Source organism: Micropterus salmoides, unplaced genomic scaffold (assembly GCF_014851395.1).
Source record: "Micropterus salmoides isolate LMB-PRFRI ecotype aquatic unplaced genomic scaffold, ASM1485139v1 Ms_hic_scaffold_8, whole genome shotgun sequence".
NCBI lineage: Eukaryota > Metazoa > Chordata > Actinopteri > Centrarchiformes > Centrarchidae > Micropterus > Micropterus salmoides.
The window spans coordinates 7,832,147-7,856,550 of NW_024044570.1; the positions used below are offsets into that span (position 1 = coordinate 7,832,147).

At 41.9% G+C, this 24,404-nt stretch overlaps 1 protein-coding gene across 1 annotated transcript; it reads left to right on the forward strand.

Moving 5' to 3' along the window:
- Window positions 1–2,734: 2,734 nt before the first annotated feature.
- On the forward strand, window positions 2,735–24,397 carry slc6a15 (solute carrier family 6 member 15). Its single transcript, XM_038707238.1, has 12 exons — window positions 2,735–2,870; window positions 4,566–5,060; window positions 11,161–11,318; window positions 12,424–12,550; window positions 12,707–12,888; window positions 16,348–16,458; window positions 18,893–19,134; window positions 19,299–19,497; window positions 20,092–20,284; window positions 21,244–21,403; window positions 22,000–22,162; window positions 23,042–24,397. The coding sequence occupies exons 2-12, from the start codon at window positions 4,760–4,762 to the stop codon at window positions 23,420–23,422; spliced, it is 2,217 nt and encodes a 738-aa protein (XP_038563166.1). The 5' UTR covers window positions 2,735–2,870; window positions 4,566–4,759; the 3' UTR covers window positions 23,423–24,397.
- Window positions 24,398–24,404: the final 7 nt, after the last annotated feature.

Genomic DNA, 24,404 nt, shown 5'->3' on the forward strand with positions numbered 1-24,404 from the left:
TGCGAAGCCCTTTCCGTGCGGGTACTGAGGTACAGCATGGCTCTCTTTCCCAAGGATGGCCGGATGTGTTTTCCCGCTCGCGGTTTGGATCCGGAGACGCTGCAGCAATCCGACTCCGAGGAGGCGGAAGTGCTCAGCGTAGTGGACGATGACTTCCGGGTGTCGGGGCGGCGTCATCTGGCGGCGCCCGACTATGACGTGCTGCTGGAGGTGGTGACTAGAGCCGTGGCTAAGCTCAACATCAACTAGCCAAAGCAGGAGGAGCAGACACCACAGGCTAGTGGTAAGCTTGGCGGTTCGGCATCGAGATGTCGTTCTGGCTCATCTGCGGCATTTAGGGCTGAGGCTCAATGCAAAGAAGAGGCGCCCACCCAACGGACTACGTTCCTAGGGGTAGTATGGGATTCGACAACGATGCGGGCACAATTGTCTCCGGCACGTGTCGACACCATATTGGCTGCCGTTAGTTAGGCCACGCCATCACTATAAAACACTTTCAACGAGTGTTGGGTCTCCTGGCGGCTGCGTCCAGCGTAATACCATCTGGACTGCTGCACATGAGACCCCTGCAGTGGTGGCTAAGGACCAAGGATTTTTCCCCGAGGGGAAATCCTCTCCGTCTGATTTGGGTTACGCGCAAGTGTCTTCGTTCCCTATCAGTTTGGAAGGAAACTTGGTTCCTGTCCCAGGGGCCCGTGCTGGGAGGGTCTTGTCGCCGGCTGGTCATTTCGACAGATGCCTCCCTCACGGGCTGGGGCATGGTCATGGACGGCCGCTTTGCAAGGGGATCCTGGCAGGTGCATCAATCCGAGTGGCATATCAACTGTCTCGAGATGTTGACGGTGTTCCAGGCTCTAAGGAGTTTCCTGCCCGATCTCCAAGGCCACCACGTCCGGGTTCGTTCCGACAACACAGCGGTGGTGGCCTATCTGAATCACTAGGGCGGTCTGCGCTCGCGCCCTCTGTACAAACTGGCGCATCAGATCCTCCTGTGGTCCCAGCAGAGGTTACTATCGCTCAGGGCGATGTATCTCCCGGGGACGCAGAATCAGGGAGCAGACCTGCTGTCGAGGCAGGGGCTGAGGCCCGGGGAATGGAGACTTCACCCCGAAGTGGTGGAGCTCTTGTGCGAATAGTTCGGCCCCATAGACGTGGATCTGTTTACGTACTACGCACTGCCCGCTATGGTTTTCTCTCGTTCCTCCAGCCCCGTTGGGTCTGGACGCCATGGTACATTCGTGGCCGAGGCTACGTCTGTACGCTTTTCCCCCAGTCGCTCTGCTCCCGGGGGTTCTGGAGCGGGTCCACCAGGACAATGTCGGCTTACTGCTCGTAGCCCCGTTCTGGCTAACCCGGGTGTGGTTCTCGGACATCATGTCGCTCCTGGACGGCCCGCCATGGCGGGTCCCTCTGAGGAGAGACCTGCTGTCCCAGGCGCAGGGCCGGGTTCTTCACCCTTGCCCCGCCATATGGCGATTGTGGGTCTGGCCCCTGAGGGGGCACAGTACCTAGAGGCGGGTCTAACAGCCGGAGCAGTCGAGACCCTCCTCAGCTCCAGGGCCCCGTCCACACGGAGGATGTACGGCCTGAAGTGGAGTTTTCTCCACTTGGTGTAGGGAGCGGTCGGTGGACCCTGTTACCTGCCCGGTGGTTCAGGTACTTGAGTTCCTCCAGGACCGGTTCTCTGCTGGTCTTTCCCCTTCCACCCTCAAGGTGTACGTGGCAGCTATTTCATCTTTCCACACCCCTCTGAGGGAGGGGTCTTTGGGGAAACTTCCCTTGGTTGTACATTTTCTCCGTGGTGCCCGGAGGATGAGACCTGTGACTCGGTCCAAGGTTCCCACTTGGGATCTGGCGGTGGTTCTTGGGGCATTGGCTGAGGCCCCCTTCGAACCTCTCGGGGAACCAGGGTTACATACGTAACCCGAGACGATCTCTCTCCTCTCTCCTTCCATTACTTTCTGCAGGTGTTTCTGCTTCCAGAGATGCTCAACACTCAACATTATAAGTAATTATTATTATTAATAATAATATTATTATTTTTTATAGATATTTGTATTATTACCGCTACCGATACTATTTTTTTATCATTTCTAAGTGGGATTTGCACTAGGCCTATACTGTGTGTTCTCTTTCCTTATGCCCTGTTTTCCTGAAATCGAAAACTGATTCTTTCTGGTAACTTAGTCTATGCCTATAGGCCATAGCCTGAGTCAATTTTATGCTTGTGCAATAACCACTAAGGGTTGCACGGGTGAATGACGTGAAAAATGCCGACCTTGACCAAAACCTCGCTTTTTACTTGTTAAAATCCAAAATATAGTGTCCTGAAATGAAAAACAAACAAACATACAAACAAATAATTCGGCATGCCCAAATTTGACAGATCAATAAATAGACCTATCCAATGAGGGAAATTAGCGTTTATCAACAGAAGCACATTGCATTCATATAAGGAAGGGGCTGGCCGTTTCCTCGCAAGCTAGTAGTGGAGCGTACCAAGTGAAAAAAACAGGGTGATTACAGGAAACAAAGACGCTAATTTCACTTTAAACCTTAATTATGCTAACACATATCATATGCACTGTCATATAGACCACCTATATAACGTGTATGTGGTGAGATTTAGCATGGATAAGCAGTGGAAAAAATATCCGTCATCTGCGGGTCGAAGACTGAACACCCCTCCAGAAGCCTGCAGTGTATCTGGCTGAGAGCTAGAGAACTCGCTGCACCGAGTCTGAAGCAGCACACCGGCCTGACTGGTTTACATACAAACAAGTGATAATGTCTTCCCCGTGCATGTGCTCTCATAATTTCATTCCTTGAGACGCATCATTTCAGATAAGGACGACTATTATTCCACACTGGTGAGTAGCTACCAAACACAGCATCCTGTCTGGATGTATTAGGCTAATGATAAAGGCATGGCATGATGTGTGTGTGTGCGTGCGCATGTGTGTGTGTGTGTGTGTGTGTGTGTGTGTGTGTGTGTGTGTGAGGCTGACTGTGGTACCAGGGCGCAGGATGTGGCTGGGCAGCGAATGATGAAACACTTCACATGGATGTCATGAAGATTGAGCGGGAGGGAGGAAATTAATATGCGCATTTCTTAGATAACACAATGTAGAACAACGAACCACATGGCACCGGTGTGATTTGTTGTGGGGGTGTTTATACCTTGCTCCATCCGCATTATTATTATTATTATTCCGCCGTTTTTTGACTCATTCCTCAGTTATGACTGGAAAATCCTTTTTGTCTTTGTGCGTTCAGTCATCCTCAGCCTCAATGGACCCATACTGTAATGTCCATATAGGCTCATAATTGTGATGCCATTTCCTTTTCCAGCCTCCGTAATAACTGCAGTGAAGGTTATATTGTGCATCAGCGGTCCTTTTGGCTGATATGTTGCGTTCACTGGAAACGACGGCCTTTACCTCATACAGACCAGGCTAATCTGAAAGCTGTTAAGGAAATCTATTAATCACTTAATCCTCTGGGTGGTGAAAGGCAGGAGGCATGGTCGCATCGGGATATTTCCGGGATATTTTGAGCCAGTGATGCGTTTTTATGAAGATGTTTAATTAAAAAATAATGTGTGAAATACAAAACCAAGACGCCCTTGGGATGCTGCAATGTTGAAACAGGGATGTTGCGCACTAACCCCGTCTTTTGGTGGATAGTGTCCACACCCTTGAATCCCGTGAAGAATCATAGTAGGCCAGAAGTGGCCTAATAAATGCGAATAACATATGATTTCGTCTTTTACAGGACAAAACGAAACACGAACAAGTCGCCAATAACCCTATGTTTTCTCCACCCGTTGGAACCGGCGCGTGTCTGCTCCTGTTTGTATTTTTATTTTGGTTGGAAGTTGATATCTTTTCATATAGGCTATAAGGGCTTTCCCCATCTCAGATAGCTGCGGAGAGGAGTGTTTGGGTTGGTATGCAAATGGCCACCTTCCTTCAATTATTCAGGAGTCTGGAAACGTGATAGTCTCCATACCTCGACCCGTCAGTGTCCAAGTCACAACCAGGCTAATGTTCCCAGGCTTTTTTTTCAGAACAATGACTTCCTATAAAATGATCCTCATTCAAAGATTTTGCTGTCCTGACCAGCCATGTGATTTCCATGTGAGAAATAACACAAATATGCATCCAGGGGATACAACAATTCTTGTAAGCTGTTTCTTCAAGTCAGATAAAATTGTGTGGAGTAAGTAGGGACTGTAAGCTTGTGAATAATTGTTTTTTATTTAAATCAGACCGAAACAATCTACCACTTTGGTTGTTCAGTCAGTTCTTGTCTTCATTTGCAAAAGTTAGCAAGTTTTGGTTATGCAAAGTTAATTCAGGGTAAAACCTGTCAGATTGCAATTTATGAGAGGAAATTATAGGCTGACAGTAGAGACACAATACAGAAACTAAACTGATGACTAGACTCTTAGCAGAAGCTCATCAAATGTGTTTTCTCAATGAGAAAGCAGCGACACAACCTCTTTCAGAATTTTCACTTTTATTGGCTGTTTACTCATTGCAATATCCTCTTGTACCCCACAGACATTTGGTGATAATGAAGAAATCTACTTCCTGATCGCTCAATCTCCACAAACTGTCTTAAACCCAAACTACTTCAAATTTGCAGCTTTGCACAGTCAAAGTTCAAAAAGTGACTTTTCACAGACGCCAGCCCTACCCCTCCAGCCTGCCAACCAAAAAGACATTCCACCCTTCGCCCTTGTTTGCTTTATCAAATGCCCAAAAACAGCAAGGCCGTCAAGAGAGAGCTTGACGACGATGTCACAGAGTCTGTCAAAGACCTGCTTTCCAACGAGGACACATGCGACGATTCCTTTAAGAAGAGCTCGCTGATAGTCAACAACCATGAAGGGGAAGGGAAAGAGTGCAATGTGGAAGAAGGGGGCTCAGACAGCGAGGAGGAGGAACGCCCGGCTTGGAACAGCAAGCTCCAGTACATCCTGGCCCAGGTTGGCTTCTCTGTAGGCCTGGGCAACGTCTGGAGGTTTCCTTACCTGTGTCAGAAGAACGGAGGGGGTGAGTTACTTCCAGCAGTCCTTAAAGTTTCGCTGTGGGCATTTCACCTGACAGCCATACACATAGTGGGAGTGAGCAATATGGAAAAAAATTACCATGATAGTCATACTGAAAAATACTGGGTATTACTATCATTGTTTTGGCTCATAATTTCTATCAGTTATAGTAACATTTTAATCTAAATCTGAAAATGTAAAACAGCAGGGCAAGAAGCCACAAGCATCAAGATGATAAGACAAGTTTTAAACAAGTTGTATTTGGAGGTAAATTTTATTTGGAGATAAAACCAAAAGTGAGCGCACCTAAAAGTATTATATACTGTTTTATTATCCTGTATTATATACAGGAAAACTGTACTTGTATAACTATAGCAAGAAGAGTAGGTAAAAGTTGCACCAGGAAGTTTGTCTGTGAAGTGAAATGAATTTTTACAGGTTGTGCTATAAAAACTATGATTTAAGTTGTAACAAACAGGAATTATCCTATAAAGTGAGTACATTAGTAGAATATATTTCAGTTACTACAGTAAATTAGCAACATTAGAATGAACACACAGTAACCCAGCAAGCAGTTCTTATATGGAGACAGTTGGCAAACTAAGCACAAAATGTCATTATGTGACACCAGGGCATCAGGATCTCATGGGCGGGATGAACCACTGAAAAGTGCAAAGAAGATGACTACATTTCTGAAAGATCCAAGTCTGGGCACATCTGTGTGTTGTTATTACAAAAAAGTCAGTTCTATGGCCTCCTGGAGGATTAGAGCTGGGTAGCATCACTGTTTTTTAAATATTTTTATTAACAACAATAAATGTGCCTGGAGTTGGATTCCTATACTCTCAGACATAGTCTTCCTCTTTTTACTTTTTTCAGTTTTGAAAACAGATCGTGTGTGGGGCCCAGTTACACAAACTTATGATGTAGTTTTGATCATGACACTGTATTTTTACTATGTGCTGCATAAACATCTATTCAGTGTTAGATGTGAATGTGTATATCTTATTTATATAGCACCTTTCATGCACAGAATACAGCTCAAAGTGCTTTACAATTCAGCAGCAAAAACACAAACACAAAAACACAAGTTAAAACCATACACATACACAAGGGGAAAGGGAGAAGATGAGAGTTACTAGTTATAAATAGCATTTTCTTTTATAAAGATCAAAAGACTAAAAAAGACAGCTGCTAGTTATGGGCTGTATTAAAAAGATTTGAGTTTTGCGTTGTTTAAAACCGTCCACTGAGTCAGCAAGTCTAATATTTGAAGGCAGGGTGTTCCATAGTTGTAAGAGTTTTTGCTCATCCAGTCATTAATGACACAAAGTAAGTTAGATTGGACTAAATTTTTGCATTATCTGGCCTGACGAACATGTACAGCTGTGTGTCGTCAGCATACCTATGGAAGTTCATGCCATGCTGACAGATTACGGATCACACTGGCAGCTAGAGAAGATAGCTAGAGTAGATAAAGAATAACAAAGGTCCTATGACACTTACTTTGGCAACATCATAGTCAATGTTTGTTGTTTCCGAAATATGTTTCCCAATTCTTACATGGAAATTCCTTCCAGTAATATATGATTGAAACTAGCTTAGGACTGTAATAGAGAGACCAACCCATTTATCGAGGTGGCTAAGTAAAAGATTGTGTTCGGTAGTGTTGAAGGTAGTGGTAATGTCAAGGAGAATGAGAACAAGTATATTTCCACTATCAGTATTTAATCTGAGATCATTTAAAACTTTGTCAAAAGCTGTCTGTGTACTATGTTTCGCTCCAGTGCCAGATTGAACATTTTTAAGAATAACATTTTCAGAAAGACTTCTGGGGGTATTCTTTGCATTTAGTGGAGGAGGTCTGGTCTACTAAGTCTAGGGTTGAATGTGGATATAAATGCTATTTATGGTTGAATAGTATTCTGTGATTGTTTGAGTTAACTGTGATACTGTTGGAGAAAATGGTCTGTCTCTCATCTCACACTACTTTATTGTATTTAGAAAATAGTTCTTTGTGTATGTAATGGTGGACAGTCATTGGCACTTTCCTTTTCTACATTCACATTGGATAGGTCCCATGGGTCTCACCATCTGTCATTTCTTCTCCTTTATGGCTGCAGCATTGCCAAGTGCAATGAGAAAAGTGAGCTACTGGGTCATGTATGGAGAGACATGGTAGTTTGACTAATGATATCAGAAAATCTGGTGGCTGCAGAAGCATCAAACAGAACACAAAAATTATCGGAGAGGGCCAGGTCAGTGATAGCAGTAACATCAATGCCAATGCCACATGCGACGATTCCTTTAAGAAGAGCTCGCTGATAGTCAACAACCATGAAGGGGATGTAGATTGTAGATTGCGATCAGTAATCATATTTTGGATTAAAAAACTGTTGTTGGTGAAAAAAAGTTATTTTAAGCTTAGAAACTTGTTGATAATCAAAAGGAAGGAGTGTGTTTATCTATAAAGGGCCAAGTACAGACAGGCGTGAGCATTGTCTTAGTATTAAAAAGTAAAAAAGTAGAAAAGCCCAGTAGAAAATGTACCGGTGTACAAGGTGGAACCATTGTGGTAGGGGACTAGGACCGTGGGAAGATCAATCACTGATGGACCAGTCAGCACTGGACCTAATGGATGTGCATGTTGTGATGACGTGATGAGCAGGTGGACATAGGAGCATGTGGATGGTAGACACTGTAAGCAAAGGCTGGCAGAGCTTTGTTCAGATGGAGACCATCTGCACCAAAAATATGACCACTCTCCCAGACGAGACAGTGCAGCTAAAGAAATACAATTTTGAAAAAGATTATCCATATTCCTCCAAATAGTCAGAATTTATCACGAGGGAATAACTCTTGGTGACTAAATAGACTCCTCATGATAAGTCCGGAAATGCATATCTAGAATCAACATGCACCAAAAAGATGCAGGTATTTTATATGTGCATTGCATTCAGTACTGTCTGTGTAATTTTAAGTGTGTGTAAGAAAGATGGAGGAACAGAGTCCTTCCTATTTTGTACTCGTCTGTCAAAACCAGACTGCTCAGTGACCTTCAAGATCGACATGAGTGTCATGTGACCACCTGTGTCTCTGTGCAGTCTGCAACATTTCACAAACAAACTGTAAACCAGAGCTAAACCAACGACCTCACGACACTTGCTGTCATCATGCAGGAAATAATTATGTGAGCAGCTTTACATTTATTCATGTTGCTGACGCTTTTATCCAAAGCGACTTACAGCTGCTATATATGTCAGAGGTCGCACACCTCTGGAGCAACAAAGTGTTAAGTGTCTTGCTCAGGGACACATTGGTGGATGGGTCACAGGGAGGATTGAACACGGGTCTCTCACACCAAAGGCATGCGTCTTATCCATCGCCACCTCTCTCTCCCTCTCTCCCTACAATTGTTACAATGAGGATTTGCTGCAAGGTTTATACTGTAATGTGTTTGTGTCCCAGGGAAGGTGATAAGGTGTTGCACTTCCCACCTGGGGATTATGTATAGCCATTGACCGCTTCAAGAAAGCTGATTAAATGAAACAGTCTCAGACAGGTTGTCCAGACAGGATATACACCCTCAATCCTAGTCAGGTTTATATGAGTAGCCTGTTATCATTTACAATGTGTATGTGGGCTTTACTGAACCACAACAGCAATGGTATCCTGTCCATCTCTCAGAAGACGAGGAAAGGCCCCCAAATCCCAACAGTATGTAAGGAAAACAGAAAGAAAATTTTAAAGGAATCTCCACACCCTCTTTGAACGGCCAGATGTGGGATAAGTTGTTTAAAACCAATATTCATAATCTGCTTTCTCTTTACTTTTCCTTATTACATATTATATTATTATCATAGTATAATCACAAGGTAAGTAGTAGGTTAGTGATGAGGGGGGAGATCAGTGGACCGCATCAGGGTGTGTAGCTTGGAAGTAGAGTTTGATAGATTAAGGAAGCCCATCTATGTGTGTATTGGTTGCATGAGCGTATTCACATGTTTCATTTGTGTAAGATCCATCTATTAGTATGTGTTAGTCTGTGTATGTGTGGCTTCAGCTCAAATCACAACCTCTATAGTTTGGGTCATGTTTCAGGCTGTTGTGTTCAGTTCAACTCTAATTAGATTCAGCTGTGTGTGTGTGTGTGTGTGTGTGTGTGTGTGTGTGTGTGTGTTTCATCTACATCTTTTATCCACCCACATATTTATACATGTGTATGTAAATCATAGACTTTCATCTACTCACTATATATTTGCTTATATGGTTGTGTGGTGAGTACAGAGGGGTACTTTCATACTGCATATGACAAAGGAAAAAACATCAAATCTTCACATTTGAGAAGTTGGAACCATCAGGGCATTTGAAATGATACCCAGTCCTAATCAACATTTTTTAGCCATGCTAGCAATAATTTGGTGTCTGACGGAATACGTGCAAAACTAGTGACATTCCCGTCTACATCTGTAGGCTACTTTGTGTTTAGAGCTAATTAGCAAATGGTTGTTTGGTAACTTGCTAAACTAAGATGGTAAACATTATACCAAACATCAACATTTTAGTATTGTCATTGTGAGCACGTTAGCATTTAGCTCAAAGCACTGCTGTGCCTACAAAGCCTACAGCCTCACAGAGCCGCTAGCGTGACTGTAGATGCTTAGTCTTCTTTAGTCTTGTATTTCTAACTTAAGTGACTTGGGTTCTTGGGTTTGTAAATGCCACCAGATTACACTAGCTATTTCACCTTTATGTACTGTAAGGGAATTAGGAAGCTATTTTAAGAAAAGATGAAATAGACTCTTATCAGGCTGTTTGCTTTCTCAAAGTGCCATCAAAGTGTTTGAATGTCCAAAGGAGACTGTCGAGGGTTTTAAAAGACAATGGAAACCATAGGGGTTTTTGATGCTGACTGATGTCAAAGCTTCTTTCCTGAATGAACTGTGTACTCAGTGAACCAGAATTAGATGTTTTAATATTAGAAACCAGTATACTGTACAAACACAAACACACACAGGCTTAAAAAACAGACACACATTTACTTCCTCTGTGCTCACTCCCATCTAAGCCAAACCTGGGAGGGACAAAGGATGTGAAAAACGTCCTGCCAGATGAAACAATAAACACTGTTGATGCAGGGATGAAACATATCTTAAAAAACAATACATTCATTATGGAAGTTTTGACGCTGTCATCAGTGACTCACAGCAAACTTAACAGTACGTCGACCCAACAATGTTGACATTTGATGTTGTGTTTAGCCTGTGAGAGGAGGGGAAAAGAAGGTAAACTATGAAGATTATGTCTTAAAAACTTCAGCACTCACACAGGAGCTTTCATTTCACGTGAGGAAAAGAAAAGCTTCCCCACTGCATCGTGCTTTCCTTGCATTGCCAGATAGGTAACAGGAAAATAAAAGGCACATTATTTTCAAATCTGCTGCCACTGAACACATCTAACCACCAAACATTTCTTCTAAACAAAGAGTTTTAGGTTCTCTCGTTCTCTTCCAACTGTCATGTGCCCAGCAGTCTTACCACTCATGAGTACTCTGACTGTCACAAGAGATGTACCCCTCTGTATTTTAGTGCACCACCCACATTAATTTTATTCTTAATGTCAGTTATTCACTCTGAAACCTTAATTTGAGAGAGGGATGCCATCTTTGCAATGTGCCTCAAAGTAATCCCACTGTAATTTAGGTAATTTTAGACTTTGGTATCTTTCCAGTGTTTATATTAATTTGTGTGTGTGTGTATGTGTGTGTGTGTGGGTGTGTGTGTGTGTTAGTTGGGGTGATAATCAGACAGATACTGTTAAAGAGGCTGCTGTGAGTTTTTATATGCTTTTAGGCAAATGTGTCGCCATTAGGGGCACATTATGGAGAAGTATAGCTAAAGTTTAGGAGGCCGCTGTGTTTGTGTGTGTAAGTTTGTATATAGCATGTAGCAGATAGAGAGATGGAAAAACTGGTGTGTGTTTGTATTTGTGCTGCCAATGTGTCTCGGCGTGAGATGACACCTCACAGTTATCTGATGATGACTGTTTTCTTTGGTTATGTGAACTTCATCTAACTCGTTGTCTGTATTGTTTTTGTTTTGTAGGAGCGTACTTGGTGCCCTATCTCATCCTGCTGATATTGATTGGCATCCCGCTGTTCTTTTTGGAGCTCGCCGTGGGACAGCGGATCCGCAGGGGCAGCATTGGGGTGTGGAACTACATCAGCCCTCGGCTGGGGGGCATCGGCTTCGCCAGCTGTGTGGTGAGTCTGACAATGGGGCCTACCCAGACCGGTCTCATCTATGGGCATCAAATACCAACGCTTTCAAAAGTGACAAAGTGTAGTTATTTTGTTAAAGGCATCGACAACCCCCTGAAGCCCCCTAGCCTTACCATAAACGTCACAAATGTTTGTGCCTAAACCTAAGTCAGCGACTTTATGCATGTTGAGGCTTAGCCTCCTTTGTGTTGCTACAATGTAGCAAACTGCAGCGTTTCATACAGACACTGAAGGGTACCATTAGTGTCAAATACATTTATTCATTTAGCTGACACTTTTATCCAAAGCGACTTACAATTGCTATTTATGTCAGAGGTCGCACGCCTCTGGAGCAACTAGGGGTTAAGTGTCTTGCTCAGGGACACAATGGTGGATTGAACCCAGGTCTCTCACGCTAAAGTCATATGTCTTATCCATTGCGCCACCACCACCAAATAATTACACTTTGTCACGGTGTCTGAAAACGATGGTAATGACGCATTGTGGTGAGAATGCGTTGGCCTACATCAAGTCTTTTATGACATATACAATAAAGTAAAAGTGTAGCACAAGCATGAATATTTGGCAACAGCATAGTTGAAACAAGAATAATAAATAATCATTATGCTACTGTAATTAATTAAAATATAAGTAATTATAAGTATGGTTTCATAACATATTGTTTTGAGAATATATCTTGTGATTGTAAAAATTGCGCTTAAGATGGAAAAAAAATGAGGAAAAATATTACTGTTAAAAATATTACACGATAAACCTATTTGTGAACTGTTACCCCCTTGTGGCATCTCTGGTGTCTCCTGAATCTTTCTTGAGAATACAGGAAGTTATATAGTTTGTTTCCAGCAGCAGCAATAGCTGTTTGTTTATATAAAGAAATATAGTAAAAAAATACAGTTTTTAAAGGTTTTTTGTGAAACCTCACTCAAAAAAATTTAAGTCTCCTCTTGAAAAAATCAAGGTACTTAATATATGTAGATCAATGTCATGTTTAGTACTGGATATGAGAAGAGATGATCCTGGAAAATATGATCTATTCACTGTATGTGGTTTTGTGTGGCTGAAGTTAACTCGGCTCTCTTGCTTGTAGGTGTGCTTCTTTGTGGCTCTGTACTACAATGTCATCATCAGCTGGAGTCTCTTCTATTTCTCCCAGTCCTTCCAGCAACCTCTGCCGTGGCACGAGTGTCCACTCGTCAAGAACAAAACCAGTACATGTAAGACACAATCAGACATAATAAGAGCAGATTCACAGACTAAAATCATCGGTGCAGTTTAACTTTCAACTTCCTTTAGAAGGCTACCTAACTACAATTGATTTTAACAAAGAGGTACACTACAAGAGCTGGAACTTCTTCCTGTTTTGTCCATAGATGTGGTGCCGGAGTGTGAAAAGAGCTCAGCCACCACCTACTACTGGTACCGTGAGGCCCTGAACATCTCTAACAACATCTCTGAGGGTGGAGGACTCAACTGGAAAATGACCGTGTGCCTGCTGATCGCCTGGTCTATGGTTTGCCTCGCCATGATCAAGGGGATCCAGTCTTCTGGGAAGGTAAAGAGGTTGTGCTGCTCTGTTAGTATTTTTAGTTTCCATAGTATTGTCTGTGACACTTGCTCTTGTCTGTGACTCTTGTACCATTTAAGGTTTCACTAGCTAAAATAGTTGGAGAGAAGATATTTGAACAAGTAGGAAATGAGGCAGAAGAGGAGACAGTGAGTGAGAGAGAAAGAGGAAATAGCTTACTACAGCTGCCCTGCAATCCTGGCAGCTTGGCCTAGATACTCAAATATAACTCTTGTACCATAGAAATAGGGAACACTGACAGATACAAAAGGCTATTTCTTGTAAGTGTGTGTCGTCTCACTATTAGCTCACTTTAAGGCAGAAGCCAATAGAGTGCAAACTGTATTGATGCCTGCTAAGTTACTACTGTAATGTGACTTGACAATTCTTTCTAATGATACAGTCTCAGATATGACCCTGAGAGCTCATGTGATCTTTTATGGGATTTCTGGCTCAGCTTACTTTAGCAAAGCTGACAGTAGCATGACTAGCATCCGGAAGGATTAGCACCCTGGCTAAGGGTTGGCAGTTGCTTGCAAACTCACCCCGCTACTCCTCTCCTTTTTACAGGTGATTTTTTTTTTATCATTCCACACTTTCTCATATCATATGACAAGAATTAGCCAATGTACTTCCAAGGTCACAGTCAAGCTTGTGTTAATTGGGAAAATGGTTCCAGAATAAGCTTTGATGGTGAAGTCATTTGATTTTGGTATTATCCCCACTTATGTCAGGCCTGGGCTAGATTACAACAAAGTGTGGGGTCAAAATTAATACAGTATATTTTCAGTAATCGCATATTTTTCTGCAGTACAGTAAGATCTTACAGGATTTAAATGAACTTATCTCAGTGAAACGAGTCTTTGTAATATCACCACAATCATGCAGAATTAACACCCAACTCTGCTACTGAATAGGCAGTTTTAGCCCCTTTGAGCTCATTATTTTGTTTTTACAGCACATTTACTGTTCAGTCTCAGCGGCATTCATCAACTACTGTAGGCAACTGTTTCCAACACAAAAGCTCAGACAGCAGCCAAAGACTGTTTTTTCTCAGGAGTTTGTAGAGACCAAACCAGAGCTGAAAAGTGAGAAAACTGAGCATACATTTATCGGGATGATCATGATGCTCTGGGTGTGTTTTAAGGCACACACAGGGAAAATTATCCTGCTTTAAAGATAGGGTCTTCAGGTTATTAAACAATGTAGAATAGTGTGGGAATCATGGCTGCCACCAAATGAGTTTTCCCACCTTTGATCCAGACATTGTCGCTAACTCAGGTCTTATCACAGCAGCTGTCTGCTATTTGCTTGGCTCTACTCGTCTTTTGCGCCTTGGCATTCACCGCAGCAGCCGCAGACAAAACAAGATGGATGCCTTCAACAACAGAGGTGCTTTAATCTCGGCCTGTGCCAGGGTTGTTCTGCAGTGCTAGACAGTCTCATTTCCCCTGTCTGCCAGAGCCTGTCGCTTGGCGAGAAATGTCACTGATAACAACTGCCACAATCCCTATGACAACTGCCGCTCTATCACAGGTTCTGTTAACATAAATTATGTCCTTCCACTGCCATCATGAAAATAAAATTAATTTCTAAAACAAAGATTTAGAGACTAGGTTATAAAAAAAACCCTACGTTTTGTAAACAACCAAAGAGAACCACCCAAGCTACTATTTAGTTGTACAGTCTGAGCCAGATGGTCGTCCTCCAACACATTGGTGTGTCTGGATGGCCTTTTGAGTTGGCCAGAGTAGGAATGGGCATGAATTTTCCCTCGAAGGGGCCAGCTCGAAGTGTCTTTGAAGTTTAATCAGCGCTGTGTGGCACAAAAGAATATTAATGCCCTCTCCACCCATGTCCACAAAAGCCTTTTCCAAGGAATATCCCTACTGCGATCTGCAGTTCTCTCTCATTTGTGTGTGTGGGTGGGCGTGAAAGGGATCAGACTGTTTTGGTTACCATGGTTATACGCTCTCGTTTGGCTTGGCTTGATTGTCAAGAATGTGGCAAAAAAGTAGGGGGGGGGGGGGCTTACGATGGGGCAGAGACGGGGCTTGTCATGTATTTGGTAAAATAACGGTGAAATTCATCAGAAGTATTTGAAAAGTAATGCCCAATAATGAAATAAAATAACAAATTAATAACCTTTAGATTAGAGACACGTTGAAGAATCTAAACAATTAAATATCCGTCATCATGGGGAAACCTAACAGTGCCGTTTTCAGAACACGCTATCTATTGTTCTATTGTGATAGAACATAAGACCGAAGTTACAAAGGAGCAGATATCTACTTATCGCACAAAATAGCAGCCTGTTTGGCTTTGTGCAGACCAAGGACACGACTGAGCTCAATGCAGGGAGGTTTAATCACAAAAGTGCTAACCAGAGCTGCAGCTGAGAAAAGGATAAAAACTAAATTCAGAAATGTATCCCAACTATCACATTTGACTTTATATTTAGGAACACTGTGAAAGTGTAAATTTCCAGAGAACAAAACTAGGAGACAAACATCTCAGACATAGAGTCGGAGAATCACATATTAGACACTAGTTGAACTGGATTTTCAAATATACAGTATGAAAGAATCCTGCTTTAGCATGAAATGACACTGTCCTCTCTACGATAAAATTTACACTGTCTCCTTCAGAGCTGCACGTGGACCACCACGTAGGCTGAATGTCTCTGAATCACTAACTGTGCTTATGACTCAACTCCAGCCCATCTCCCAGTGCCTGCACCCACACCCCACTGCCAGTCCTATAAACCAACGTGTCACAGGGTAGCGGCTGAGTTAGGCATCTAAGTCTTTAAGTGTCACCTAGTCTACACCGAGAAGCAGAAAAAAAGACAAGAGGGCCACTTTCTAGCGTGATAATTAGACAAAGGTTCCTGCGCAGGCTCAGCAGTTACCAGATCTGCCTTGGGACTGATATTGGTTACACAAGTTTCTTTTAGTACTTTTGTATTTTTATTACTATTCCACAGGGCTGCACAATTAATTGAAATATTTTCGAAATGAAAATTTGGCCAAGTGCAATATCAAAGTCGCAGAAGCTGCAATTTTCTGATGAAGGTAAAATGTGCAACAAAGCTGTAGAGATGCCCCTGCTTACAAATCTTGTTCTCCAGATATAAGAAAACACGTTTGTTTGAGATAGACCCCAATGACACAAATCCAAATGTCCAAATGTAACATCATCATGATTGTAATAGTTTTTGTTAGTGAAAATGCTAATTGTCATTCACACTAATTGTGAATCATATTGCAAATATCTGTCAAAGTTATTGCAAAAAGACTTTTTTATTACATTATGCAGCCCTACTTTTCCATTACAAAAATAGCATTTCTCCCATTTCTCTTAAAATATGCAGAGTGGCTTTATTGAAGTACAGGCTGGCTGCAAAAGTTTGGTGCTGATTTAACAAGATGGTTTGTTTGCTTGCAGGTGATGTACTTCAGTTCCCTGTTCCCATATGTGGTGTTGATCTGCTTCCTGGTTCGGGCTCTGCTCCTGAAGGGCTCTGTGGACGGGATTCGACACATGTTCACACCCAAGGTAATATGCATTTCAAGCAAGCGTTTCTCTGAACTGATTAATTAGAAATTCAGAGAAAGGATGCTGTTTGGAGTCTGGTACTTAGCTTCAACTAACACTTATTTTCACCAATTGTTTTGTTGTTTACCTGTCCGAAAACTGTATTTTGCCAGAGAGAAATATCTTGTTTTGTCCGAGCAACAGTCCAAAACCTAAAGATATTAAGTGTATTATCATACATGACAAAGAAAAGCATCAAATCCACACATTTGAAAAGCTGGAATCACTGGAAGATTCTATTTTTTGTGTGAGAAATGATTAAAATGATAAATTGATTATTATCAAAATCGTTGCCAATTAAGATTCTGTCGATTGACTAAATGATAAATTGTCTCTGCGCTACTTGATAGAGCACCATTTGTTGGAAATGTAGAAATACTGCTGTCATTTTCTGTGTCCCCTACTGCACATTAGGAGTTTACGTCAAGGCCTTGTGTATTATCAACCAGCCACTGTCAAATTAAATCCACTCACTGTGTCTGTACTCAAAAATTAAATCTGCTCTGTAATAGGCCGGCTCCTCAGTAGCAACAGGCCAATGGCACCTCAGGCTGTGGAATCATGTCACTATGGTAACAGGAGTTACTCAGGCTTTATGTAACCAACCAGCTGAAGACGCTCATTCGCAGCAGTCAGTCTGTCACGTGTCTGTCTCGTTGGCTGACATCTTATGACTTCAAACGACTCGGTCTGCCACAATCTTCCGTGTACCTGCAGACATCAAAGTCCTGCTACATGTGTCTTCTGCTTTGAGCTCAGAACAGTTTGAGACCATTGTAATAGAAAACTGGAAACTGTCAAGATGCCAGCTGTCGTTTGGCAAAATGGTACATTGGGAGTCTGCAAAATACATGTTCATTTGTTATTGTATATTATGTTAACATATGTTAATTTTTTTTAAAAACAGATAAAATAGAGATAATGGATTGTTGGTGGGTATGTTTATTTAAAGCAACTTAGTAGAAATACGCTCATGAGGATTACTGGTCCAAAATCTCTTTTAACTCTTCAACCCTCAGCTTTAAAGAAGTCATATAATGCTTTTTGACTTTTTCCCTTTCCTTTATTGTGGTATATATCTTTTATGTGCATGTAATAGGTTTGCAAACTAAAAAATCACAGTCCATCCTAAAGGGAGTTACCATCTCCAACAAAAAACACTGCTCCTGAACTGCCTGAAAACAGCTCCATTGTAGTCCAGCCTTTACTTCTGTTAACAAGTAGCGTCACTTTGTAACTCGCGTCATATTGCTCGCCTAGCGGCTAGTGTGGCACACCCTCCAAAAAACTGGTGGAAAAACACAAGAGCTGCAGCACACACAGTGACAAGAGGTCCGCCCACTGCCTCCCCTCACCCCCATCCTCCCCACTGAACATTAGTGCACAGTGATAATGTTACGTATGAATGATAAAAAAAAAAAGCTGTTTTGGCAACATGATCAGCTGAACTGAAGCCATGTTTACAGGCTTGTCAGGACCCGCCCTACTCTGCTTCTGATTGGCTAGTAGTCGTTAACTAGGTACTGCACATATGCAACTCCCAACAAAGATCATGTGAGATGCTTCACTCGGTAGCTAAAACAAAGCGGTCAAAACAAAGGGTGAAAAGAGTGGCTGCAGCAATGTGCAGTATGATATATGGTGGTGTTGTTTTTTTTAATTAAACCATGTGAACCTATTCTGGTGCAACCCCTAAATAAAATTATGAACCTGAAAATAAGCATAATATGACCACTTTAACTTTATTGTTCCCAAAGTTTTTTCTTACAGCCAGGTGAAACAGAGACCACGCACAGACTTGAGCATAAAGCATAATAAAATACATAAAGAATATAATAAAATATTTAAAACATATGTAAAATCTCCCACACTAGCTCAAATAAAACATCAGTGACAGCATAACATCTAGCTGTTGCCTCCCTCCCTTATACTATATTATAGCTATATCTTTTACAACATGAATATATTAATTATTTATTCATTATTGTCAATTTTCTTAAATTATAACATTTCAGAAAATAGCATCACTATGTCTCATAGCTCAGGATGTCATGTTCCTTTTTAGTAAATATTCTATTTAAAATTATATTAAATAGGAAAAACGTATGTATGGCAAAATAATATCAACTCAAGGTTCACTTACTGGCTTTTCTACTCAACCACATCTCACAGTCCAATCGCAATTGGAACTGGCCTAAGTGTGCAACGTTGGTCAGGTGATGGAAGTTTTAAGTAGTGAAAATTAAGGATTTTCTTGTTGCTGTTATCATATTTGGTCATGTGTTCATGTGTTTGCAGTATTAGTCAGTGTGGTAAAGCATTTGTGTCCTTCCTTTCAAGAAATCACTGACTGTGTTACTAAACTAAGCCAATTCTGCCTGTGTTGTGTTTTCAGTTGGAGATCATGTTGGAGGCCAAGGTATGGCGAGAGGCGGCCACGCAGGTCTTCTTCGCCCTGGGCCTCGGCTTTGGCGGCGTCATCGCCTTCTCCAGCTACAACAAGCGGGACAACAACTGCCACTTTGATGCCGTCTTGGTGTCTTTTATAAATTTCTTCACCTCCGTGCTGGCCACCCTGGTGGTGTTTGCAGTGCTGGGCTTCAAAGCTAACATAATGAACAGCAAATGTGTTGCACTGTGAGTACAAGCTTCCCTATCTTTTTTTAGATTTAGATATTTATAGACTGTGTTTACTGTAGACCATCAGAGCTGATCTAGAAGTTCAGGTGTGAAAGTAGTGATACAGGCTTTTTTGAAAAGCAGAGTGTTTTAACAGTTTGGGGAAACTGCCTGTTTTTTAGGAACACCAACAAAATTGTGGCATTGTTGGGGAATGGCATTGAACAAAGCCTGATCCCCCACCACATCAACCTCACTCAGGTTAGCCAGGTCAGTACTGAGGACTACCATCATATGATAGATATCATCAAAGGGGTGAAGGAGAATGAGTACGAGGCACTGGGACTGGAATCCTGCAGCATTAAAGATGAACTCAATAAGGTAAGTGCAGCTCGTGTGGTAAATGGAAAATAATATGTACTTTTCCACCATTTTTGGCAATATACTTATTTGATTTCTTGCAGAGAGTTAGATTGATACCACTCTCGTATCTGTAAAGCTAATAGCTGTGGCTTCATATTTATGTATTCCATAAATATGAAGCCACAGCTAGCTTAGCTTGCTGTAGCTTAGCACAAACACTGGAAACCAGGGGAAAAAGCTAACCTGGGTCCAATGGTAACATAATCATCCTACCAGCACCTCAAAAGCTCACTAATGAACACGTTATTTCTCCTTCCTTGAGTCTTGTCGTCACCATAAGCTAAGCTAATCATATGCTTGTGGTAGCTTCATATTTACTGTATAGGCATTCAAGTGGTATTAATCTTCTCATCTAACTCTCAGCAAATAAGCAAATAATATTTCCCAAAATGTTACTCCCATCAGTAAACAACATACTTCTTCATTATGTTTTATAAATAATAAAGGCTCATTAGGTCCCTAAAAGTCATCTCAAATAAAGGCCACCTCAATTGGGATAAAATAAAGGGCCATTCCAATGATGTTTGACCTTTTCTTCTTCTCTCCCCCTAGGCGGTCCAAGGCACAGGCTTGGCTTTCATTGCCTTCACAGAGGCCATGACCCACTTCCCAGCCTCGCCTTTCTGGTCCGTCATGTTCTTCCTCATGCTGGTTAACCTCGGTCTGGGCAGCATGTTCGGCACCATCGAGGGCATCCTCACTCCGCTGATAGACACTTTCAAAGTCCGCAAGGAATTTCTTACAGGTTAGAGATCTTGAACTAACTCTACTTGGGGGAGGGGAGCCAGTGGATAAGACACATGCCTTTGTGTGGGAGACTGGGGTTCGATTCCCACTGTGACCCATTCACCAATGTGTCCCTGAGCAAAACACTTAACCTCTAGTTGCTCTAGAGCCATGCAACCTCTGACATATATAGCCACTGTATGTTTCCTCTGATAAAAGCATCAGCTAAAATTAATGCAATGTATTGTTCTTCAACTCATGCAAGGATCAGATGAATAATTGAATAGACACATTCTTTAAAAATAGTGACAGAAGTGCTCTGAAACAGTTTAGGAGTTTAGGAGTTCTGTAAAGGGATTGTGATCCTACATATATGGGTTGTGCAGGTCCCAACAAATGTTGTGGCTGCAGGATATATGGAGGTGGTAATGGTAGGAAATCTTGCAAAAGTGGGCAGATGCAGGATTGCAGAAAGTCTCGTGCTGACTTCTTTTACCTTGAATGTTGAGGTTAGCTTAGTTCAGCCCTAATCTCTGTATGTCTATGGAATCTGATGCAATTCCAATAAGACTGCATCTTCTCAAAAGATGGATGAGTTGTTTAATAGTAATGTACATATTTTTGTATTTATACATTTATAAATGAACAAAAACAATTATATAATGGTAAATCAAACTTTAAATCCATTTCCAGCAATGCTATGGCAAATTAATACAAAAGAAGGAGTTACAACTCTAAGTATAATTTTGCGAAATGTGTATATTATAATGTTATGTTGCCAGTACAAAGTCTTAATCCCTCAGCAACTTGGATTTTTCTATTTTGTGAGCAGCTGCTAGTTCAAGCGCTAAAGACCTACTCTATATACTAGTCATAAAGTTGGAACAACGACAGTCCCTCTTTATCTAACATTGAATGTGAACCTTCAGAATAACATGTATTATGTACAGTAACTAACAACCTGCTCCTCTCCTGCAGTGGGATGCTGCGTCTTGGCCTTTTCCATTGGTCTCCTGTTTGTTCAGCGCTCAGGGAATTACTTCGTGGCCATGTTTGATGACTACTCTGCGACTTTGCCTCTGCTCATAGTGGTCGTACTGGAGAATGTGGCAATCGCTTGGTTCTACGGGATAGATAAGTAAGTACACAACATCATCATCTGCATATTGTCTAAATGTTTTATGAATTACAGTTTGAGATACATCACCATATCATTTGGAGAAAGAAAAACTGTAGCCGCAACAACTGCATTCTACATTTACATTTACAGATTTATTTAAAATATTAAAACCTAAAATTATATATTAATGTATATTTTAAGTTAATTTTGAATAAGAGATGTAGCTGTGTTCCTACCTGGTATAAAGACTTGTGTAGCCTTAAAGGGTTATATTCTGCACTTTATTGCTTTACAGCAGGTTATTTTCTCCACTTATTTCTACATGCTTATTCCTATGAGATCAAGCTGTTACTGAATGTTGTGACTTCAGGTGGTTAACTCATATCCTTTGGCTGCCATATGCCACTGTTTCTAAAGACCACTATTTTTGGAACTACTGAATGGGGATATTGTCTGAATGAAACAATTTAAAAGGAGCCTTAAAAGCACTATATCAACAGCATATAAAGGCCATTAGGTTTATACAGCAGAAATATGAAACTATTGTGAATTCTTTACCACAAACATCTGATCTCACCTCCTGCTGCGTCGCTCTGTTTTTGCCCCTCACTCAGATTCTTTGAAGACCTGAAGGACATGCTGGGCTTTACGCCGTACCGTTTCTACTACTACATGTGGAAGTACATCACGCCCATCCTGCTGCTGGTCCTCCTGTGCTCCAGCTTCATCCAGCTGATCATGACGCCGCCCAGCTACAGTGCCTGGATACAGGAAGAGGTGAGTTAATGTCTCCGGCTCGTCTCTCCTGGGACCAGGGATCAATGGGGGTGGAAGTTGTTAAAAACCTGGAACAAGTAAAAAGTTTTCAAGGATAAACACGTGTTCAGGCGTGCTTTAACCCTCTGACAATAAACAGGATGTGCCGTCTACCACGGAGGCATTCAAGCACCTGTTTGATCACATCAATAGAAAACTAGTCATTTTAAAAGCTTCAGTAAGTAGAGCAAGGGCTGAATGAGACAAAGTGTCCCTGCATGTCCTTAATTTGTCCAAATGTATTAATAGATTCATCACCCTCTAATATATAAATGCCCTTTATTTCCCAGAACGACATTTTCATATTGCTTGTTTTGTTCAACCAACAGTCTTCAGTAACCCAAAGATATTCAATTTACACTGATACAAATAGAGAAAAGCATCAGATCCTCACATTTCGATAGAAGGTGACACATTTTTCCCTTGATAAATACATTTTCTGTTGATTGACTAATTAATAATACCTACCAGAATTGGGTAAGCAAATTATTCAAATTTTTACTGTGCTATAATTTGTAACAAAGGCTTGATATAGTGAATACTAATATCATTTTTTGCATTCAGGGAAAAGAGCAGAGGTGCCATTTACACTGTAAATTCCATATTTAATGAAAGTGGCTATAGTGTAGGGCATCATCAACTGAATAAACTGATCAGGAGATGAGCTGTGCCACACCCTGGGTGGCTTACCACCTCTGTCAAACAATTTCTTGAGGGAAACACTGTTATTGGGCCATTGTCATTTAAACTTCAGATCACCACTAGGAAATTCATACAAGACATTTCAACATTTGACACCAGTTACAAACTTGCTGCTTTTCTTGTGTCTGTCCTCCTCAGGCCAAAGAGCAGACCATGCACTTTCCTCCATGGGGAATTGTAGTCTGCATCTCCCTGGTGGTGATGGCCATCATGCCTGTGCCTGTGGTCTTTGCTCTGCGCTACTTCAACATCATTGACGACAACACCAGTGGCCTTTCCACTGTCTCCTACAAAAAAGGCCGCATCATCAAGGAGAGCGCCCGGCCGGGAGATGATGACGACACCAGCCTGATCCAAGGCAAGTCGCCCAGCGAGGCGCCCTCGCCGATGCCCGGCAACAGCATCTATCGCAAGCAGAGTGGCAGTGGTGGCCCTGATGTGGGCACTGCACCCAACGGCCGTTATGGCATTGGTTACTTGATGGCCGATGTGCCGGACATGCCCGAGTCGGACTTATAGACTGACTGATAGGAAGCCCTACCCGGCCATACCGGCTGGCCACTCCTCCCCTCACCCCCCTGCGTGCGTTTAGTTGGCCGTATCATCAATGAATATTTCACCTATACTGTATATTCTTTGTAGATATGTAGCTGCTCTTATATTTGTCGTCTCTGAACCTTATATGACTGTATACCTTAAAAAAAGGTGTGCGAATAAATGTCAACCTTGTCCAACCCTTCACCCATTTGTTTGGCTGCGTCCCAACTCATCTCTAGCTCCTGCTTCCTCCGACCTTTGCTCCCTCCTCCTTGTAGATGCTACAGGAGAGAATAGGTGTAAGCAATAAGGTGGACACTCCACCAGGCCTACTTGAACAAGAATCTGCAAAGAGGAGTCTGCAAAGGAGCGGGTTAGGGGGGTCAAGAGGTCATCTTGGGACTGTACGTGTCTGTGAGCCGTGTAAATCAAGCCAGCTTCAAGTCCTGCTGTAAAATATGGTTGTGTACATTATGACCCCTAACTGCTGGCTAACAAGTACTGAGATTAGTAGCAGTGACGCACCTCTGGGTGGCGCTACAATGCAAGACTGAACAGATTTTTCTTGAAAGTTCAGGTCAATCTTGTTCAAACAGTGGGAGGATGGTGTTTGAAAAGCACTCCCATGATTGTTTGAGACTAAAGTGTGCCTAAGTAATTTATATTTGTTTATAGAATACATGATGGATGTTGTATATTTAAGGTATTCTGTAAATATAATATAAATATTATAAATATATTTATCTTGATAGTTTGGATATCACAACACCATGTTTTTAAGGTTCAGAAGTACTTCAAATCCTTAACTCTTTGTGTCTTTGTTTTATACTAATGTGCAGTCAGTGTTTGTGAGGACTGAGTCCTCCTTGTAAATAATTTTTCCATGAAATGGCTTCAAATGCAATGTCTTTTTCCCCCCGTCAAGATTAAAGATCAAGTATGGTCCATACCCTGAAACTGATGT

Excerpts from the sequence above, each read along its gene's own strand:
- slc6a15 (XM_038707238.1), top strand. The coding sequence starts at position 4,760 with ATGCCCAAAAACAGCAAGGCCGTCAAGAGAGAGCTTGACGACGATGTC. Across the intron at positions 21,404-21,999 it reads TGGTTCTACGGGATAGATAA|ATTCTTTGAAGACCTGAAGG; the intron begins GTAAGTACACAA and ends CCCCTCACTCAG. Across the intron at positions 22,163-23,041 it reads GTGCCTGGATACAGGAAGAG|GCCAAAGAGCAGACCATGCA; the intron begins GTGAGTTAATGT and ends TGTCCTCCTCAG.